The 6,834-nt window shown below is 32.7% G+C and overlaps 1 protein-coding gene across 1 annotated transcript in view; it reads right to left on the bottom strand.

Annotated features, from left to right (window-relative positions):
* MPDZ (multiple PDZ domain crumbs cell polarity complex component) overlaps positions 1 to 6,834 on the bottom strand; it is a 126,477-nt gene that overhangs the window by 77,138 nt on the left and 42,505 nt on the right. The window contains 4 exon segments of the mRNA XM_006918360.3: positions 2 to 64; positions 1,896 to 2,060; positions 2,890 to 3,036; positions 5,207 to 5,316. Coding sequence (XP_006918422.1) covers positions 2 to 64; positions 1,896 to 2,060; positions 2,890 to 3,036; positions 5,207 to 5,316 — 485 coding nt within the window.

Here is a 6,834-nt window from a genome sequence, read left to right as displayed (position 1 = left end):
TCATCTCCAGCACAGGATCCTCTGTCTCCGAGGACCCGATGAACTCGCCTAGATCCACGTGAGGCTGGATAACAGACCAGAGAGCTCTTATTTCAGAGGCACCGGATTAGCTTATACACATACCAACACTACACGGAAAAGGGAGATTGCCAGCATCTGTCCAGAACAAAATACCCTCAAATAATAGTAGCAACAGCTTATCAGGAAAACTTTAGAAATTAAAGTTGTAATTACAGAAAATTATTAAAGAAGAAGAAATACCTAACATAACAGGCATTAAAAATGAATCATCTGAAAATCTCCTATAAAAATATATAATGGTTACATCTCAGCAGCATGATTGTGGGTGATTTTCATTTTTATCATCAGTGTCTGAATCACCTTTGTAGTCAGGAAAAAAAAGGTAAAACTATTTTCATATTAAAGAAAAATAATTCTTTAAATAAGAACAGTTCAAGAAATGGTTTATAGGTTAAAGTTCTATACTCTATGCAAACAAAAGTTCTAAACTGCTGTGATTTGTGCACAAGGTTATTTTATTAATGAACTAATGTGCACAGTGGCAAGACAAGATTTGAAGTCAGATTGGCCTGGGCTTGAAGCCTGTATCTAAGATTTCTTATTTGTGTTGCCTGGAGCAATACTCTTAACCTGGGTTTCAGAGTTACCCATCTCATAGATTTTTGAGGATTAAATGAGGTAGCATTCATAAAGCATCTGGCACAGAAACAGAGGTGCAAAGTGTCAGCTTCTTTAGTAAAAATAAATTTAAAAAAAATGAATTTAGTTTAATTTAGCTCTGTTAATCATATGAACACACTGAATTTAGGAAAGCTATATTTTTGATGATGAAATTCTAGTGTGTATACTACACTTTTGCTTTTAATCAATTATTGCACAGCCTAGGACCATGGATGCAAATCTGTTCACCTACTTTTACTGTAATAATCCCATTTATACCACATAAAAATGTATATGGTTAGGTATGGTACTACACAATTTAGAATTGTTTCTTCTACTGTATTCTAATCACCCATGTGAATATTAAACAATATATTCTTCAAAGTTTTTGAAATTATTCCATTTTATTGATTCAGTGTAATGTAAATCATATCCTGACATCATCTCTCATTATATCTTAAATGAGATTTGACTATATTGAAAATTTTAACTTCAGATATCTATTTTCCTCAGAAAAGCCAATTAGCTCCATTTCTTGACATTTTGATCTGAATGGAAAAGAACAAGCCAACAGAAAAATGGAAGTTTCTGGATGTCACAGAGTATGATCTATCAAAGAGTATGATATATAGTATTATAAGCTCAAATTTCTCATATTCTAAAAGCACAAATGCTGTGCAAATAAGACCTATATACACAGTAATGATGTTTCTAACCTAATATAGCCACTCACTGAGCAGTATCTGTGGGTCAGGCGCTGAGCTCTGCAAGTCATATAAAAGTATCTTTTACCACATGTATACTATATACTATTTACAGACTTAATTTTCTCTTCTGTAAACTGAGACAATATGAATGGTGACTTCATAGGAATACTATAAATTATATAAGTACATAGTGTGCAATAATATCTAATACATTACCTAATTTAACCCTACAAAGCAATGCTCTAAAACAAGCAATATGACTTACATTTTACAGAGAAGCAAACTGAGATTCAGAAAGATGAAGTGACTTGCTTACGGCTGCAGAGCTAGTAAGTACCAAACCTGATTCAAATCCAGGTCTGTCTGACTCCAAAGTCTATCCCATAAGCCATGGGCTATGTGAGGAAATCAAACATCAGTAAAAGAAAAAACGCTTAAAAAATTCAAATGCCATTTAGTCTTTCCATTATATATCCATATTTAGTCTTATATCCACATATCTGGTACCTTTTCTATTAGTTCGATATCACATAAGTCCAGGCTATCCAATTCTGATTGGGTAGTGGGTGGCACTGTCCGACGACAGCACACCATGGTCACTTCTATAGGCAGTTCTTTTAAAATGTTCACTACATCTTGGTGATTTTCTCCAAGCAAAGTCACGCCATTCACCTGTAAAAAAAGGTAAATTGTCCAAGAAAGAATATTTCATAACATGAATATTCTTTTGAAAAAATTTTTCATTAAATAAATATAAATTTTACTATTACCATAGTTCTGCTGTGCTCAGAAACATAGACTACTATCTAAAACAATTTACATTTAGAGTCTTGTTAAGAGACTTAGAACCTTCCAAAGCACTGAAAATTTCAGTAGCTTTCACCCATGTTTGTTCTGCCAGTGTAGTAGTTAGGAAAAGAAGAATTAAAAAAAAAAAAAATTCCCAAAGGATGAAAAAAGATGATTAAAAAATTCACATATTGTATCATGAAGTGAAAAAATTAACATGGAAAACTGCACACATTGTACACTAGCATGTTTTTTAAAGCGGGGCAAAAGAACATATTCAAAATTAATACTTATTTATTAAAAATATCCAGAAGATTGCACAGAAAAAATGTAACAGTAGCTACCTAATGAAGAGTGATGGGAACTGGGTGGATTTGAACAGGAAAGAGGCTTTTTACTGCCGAGCTCTGTATTCTTTGTGATTTTGAAACATGTAAATGTATTACCTATTCTAAAACCTGAATAAATGTTTAAATAAATTTAAGGAAGTATTTATTGTATTCTAGACCTAAAAAATTAAAAGAGAGAATTAGGTCTGAAAATCAATGTACATACAGGATTGAAATTTCTGCTTTGGGTAGATTTTTATTTGTAGCTCTCTCTCAAGTAGAGGGGACATTTAAAATAAAAACTTACTTATTCATCATATTAAGCCTCCTGTAGCCCTTTAAAAATTTTATTTAAGGTGGGGGAGAATGGCATAGCTCCTTACTTCCAATAGCTCATCTCCACTGAAAAGCTTCCCACTGTGTCCCACAGGACCTTCTGGTAGAACAGAGCGGATAAAATGATGTCCCACTGTTGCTTCCAGACTTATCCCTAACCCACTGTTCTCACTGAACTTGCTCACACGGGCCACCTGAAATGAGAAAAATCATCACAACTCTAATATTCTTTCATTTTTTTTAATTTCATGTATATATTTTATGTTCACTCAAAAAGATCAACCTTCTCACCAAAGCTTCAAAAACCTAAAAGAGTACTGACATCTATCAGTTTCATGAACCAACAACACAAACCAAAAAGAAGCAGTAAAGATACTTGATTATCTTCAAGTCAAGCAGTCAAGATCCTTTGCCACGCCTTTAGATGTTGATAACAGACTGAATGTAGTCGAAATGACCACAGATTAAAATCAAATCCCTGAGCTCAAACAACGGTTAAAAAAAGATGCACATTTAGCATTTACTATGTACCAGAGACCGTTACACAGATTATCTCATCAACTTTTCATAAATACGTACAATTTCTATCCTTTCCCAAATTAAAACTAAGGTTCAGAGAGATTACCTTAGTCAAAATCACACAGATAGAAAAGAGCTCTGAACCTAAGCAATCTGAACCCAGAGCCCACACTCCTGCTGTACAGAGGAATAAGTTGTCTTTAAAAGTGGATCAAAGCTTAAAACAGGAGAATGAATTTCTTATTTCCTATTGCTACACTAAATAATGAAGAATGTTAAGAAATCACTCATTTTCACAAAGAATCCACTCATAATATTAAAATCAGAAGGTATATGAAATGTGGACTATTTCATCCTCTTTAATTTATAGTCAAGGAAACTGAGGTACAGAGAAACTGAGAAAAATACTATTTAACTTTAAAAGATCTCTTTCAAATCTTAACGATAATATGCACAGGGTTACTACTGGAAGCTACATCATCTGACTTTGAAATCTAATGCTGGATGAAATCCTTCACACTCCTTAAAATCCATTTTAGATATCACTTCCTCTGAGGAGTCTTCCAGGTCCCCACTGATAATGTCCCTCAATCCTCTTCTATACTACACAACGCTTCCTATAATTATATTTATCTGTACAATGACATAACAACTTAAAGTCAGATCTACGTCTTATTTACTTATGTTTGATGAGGGCTGATAAATACTTAGTTCTTACTTACAGCACAGTTCTGCCCTCGACAGATTACTGGCATGCCACCAATAGACAACGTGCACAAATGGCAGTTAAAAGTTCCCAGTCTCACGTCTGATCTCTGAGACAAAGTGGACAGTCAGTTTCTCTTCACTATTTAATTACCACTTGAAGAAGTGCAGTCTCAGTTATGCATATCAGCCTACCCCACAGAAGGAATACCTCAACTTTCTTTTCATGTTAAATAATCATGCTTAAGCTGGACCTTATTTTATTTTCCCTTGACTCAATTTATAATGATAATAACAGCTATACTTATTTGACTGTTAATGACCTTGAGTTTTTTCAAAAAACAGTTCAATGTCATGATTAAATGAAACACAAAGAATACTGCTTTATATGAAGTGTTCAACAAAGCTAGTTATTAATATTAGATGACAACTGTTACCTTTTTATCTCTCCTGATTTAGAATTATTTGAATACTATAAACAATATGAGAAATTCTACTTAACTCAGTATTACATTTTTTCCTTTTGAAATCCCCGAAATTTGACAGTATACATCCAAAGATTGGTCATTTGTGTCACCTTTGTAAATCTCTTTTTAGGGTAGAAGATTACAATTGCTATACTAGGTATGCAAACTGTTAATAAACATAAAATATTCACTATGGCATAAGTGATAAGAAAAAACATGTAGAATTAAACCTCTTAAGGAAATACATGAGAGTGATAACGAGACAATAGAAAAAAAGTCTCTAGAATTCTGTATATAAGTCATGATGATTTGTGTTTTATCTTTAAGTAAACTGTCATTCTTTTCTGATTCTTTCTATAAATCCCAAGAATCAAGAAAAAAACCTTCCTTGTGTCTATATAATATATACTACTGTCAGAAATATGAAACCATTGATGAATTATGAATTCTAAAACTTCCATCCCATTTATTTCAGCTCCTTAGTTACTACCCAATTTAATCCAACCTGAATTTTTTAAATACCTGAATCAGCACATTTAGGTCTCTGGAAAAAAGCTCTGGGCACCTGCTACTTCTCTAGGACTCTTTATGATCATCATCTTTATTACTGTCATGAACTTCTTGCTCAAATATAGTTACAAGTTAAGAAGTTAGGAAGAGTAAGTTAACCTACCACTATTTCATAGTTAATTCCCATAATCCTTTGCCACTTTGTAAGTAGGGCAGCTTCCTGCTGTTGTGCATCTTCTATTTCTTCTACCTCAGCTGACAGTAATGGATACCCTGAAATAGTCAACATAATTAAGTTAGTGACAAACTACAAAAATTATCCATATTTTGACATTATGTACCAGGGACACTGTGATCAGAACCTGTCATACCAAGTCTGACTCTTCACCCAATATGTTATTCTTTATTCTCTACATATTTTAATAATTTAATTTAGAACCCTATCACCTTCATGTTCCAACATTTCTCTTTTAGTGATCTCTTTTAAATCTTGACTATATTTTCATTAAAGTATCCATATGTTATCTAACTTTTTTTTAAAAAAATGAGGATTCTAATTTGCTCCAGGTTTCACTTGGGTGGTCCTTTGGTGACTCTATGGTAAAAAGATATGCTGCCTTTTATATTAGTTTATTTCTTTCATTTTAATTTGGTTCTAAAGAGTAAAGAAGAACCATGCTACAGCTTAGCAAAAACAAACAAAAGTAATTATTAAATAATACATGCAACTCCATGTAAAATGAGAAAATATAAATAAAAAATAAGAAACAATGAAAAACTGAGAATGTACATTAAAATAAAACCCCATAATTGGAATTACACTAATTGGCAAAACAGAAATGAAAAAAAAATTGGAGAGAAAATTACTAAACAAATTAAGTAAAAAATACTGAATTAAAATGCTTAGCTAAAGGAAGAAACTGATTGAAAAGAATGTGCAAGTCATATTCAAAGATTTCCATATTTCGTCATAGTTCTTACTCATAAAGGTTGTCTTTTAAAAAAATCTCTATGAGGCACTATTCTGAATTAACTTTTTAATATTCCTTCTAGTATTCAAATTTCAAATCTAAAGAGTGTTCCAAAACTTAAGATTTCTTATTAGCTGCCTCCTCATTAATGGAGTTAATGAGATTTCACTCAAGGCCTAGGCTGCAAATTTGTTATATTTTAAATTAATAACATGATCTGGTTTCTCCTTGAGAAAATGGAAACAATGAACTATATATTTTTTAAAAATTTGGAGACTAGCTCCCCAAAATGAGTGTTTTCTCTTCAAAATTAAATTCAGTCCAGTGAGAGAGAGCCTTTCAGGGGTGAAGACAGATTACATGGAACCGTTCAACCACATAAGGGTTAGAAAGAGGAGAGTCAGCTCAAAGTCCTACCTCCTTCCATACTCCTTTTCTCTGACTTTTTTTAATTAAGTTTACTGGGGTGACACTGGTTAATAAAATTATAGAGGTTTCAAGTGTATAATTTAATAATACATCATCTATTGCATTGTGTTCATATCCTAAAGTCAAATCTCCTTCTGTCGTCATATATTTGACCCCCTTTGCCCTTATCTACCTCTCTCCTCACCTCTTCCTTCTGGTAATTACTAAACTGTTGTCTGTGTCAATGAGTTTTTGTTTGTCTTGTTCGTTGTTGCTTTCAGTCTTATATCCCACATATGAATGAAATCGTATGGTTCTCAACCCATTTTGTCTGACTTATTTCCCTCAGCATGATTACTCAAGATTCATCCATGTTGTCACAAATGCAGTATTTCATCTCTTCTTATGGATC

The sequence above is a fragment of the Pteropus alecto genome, unplaced genomic scaffold (assembly GCF_000325575.1).
Source record: "Pteropus alecto unplaced genomic scaffold, ASM32557v1 scaffold95, whole genome shotgun sequence".
Lineage (NCBI taxonomy): Eukaryota > Metazoa > Chordata > Mammalia > Chiroptera > Pteropodidae > Pteropus > Pteropus alecto.
The sequence above is the reverse complement of the archived record's forward strand: the minus strand, read 5'-3'. Positions and strand labels throughout refer to the sequence as shown.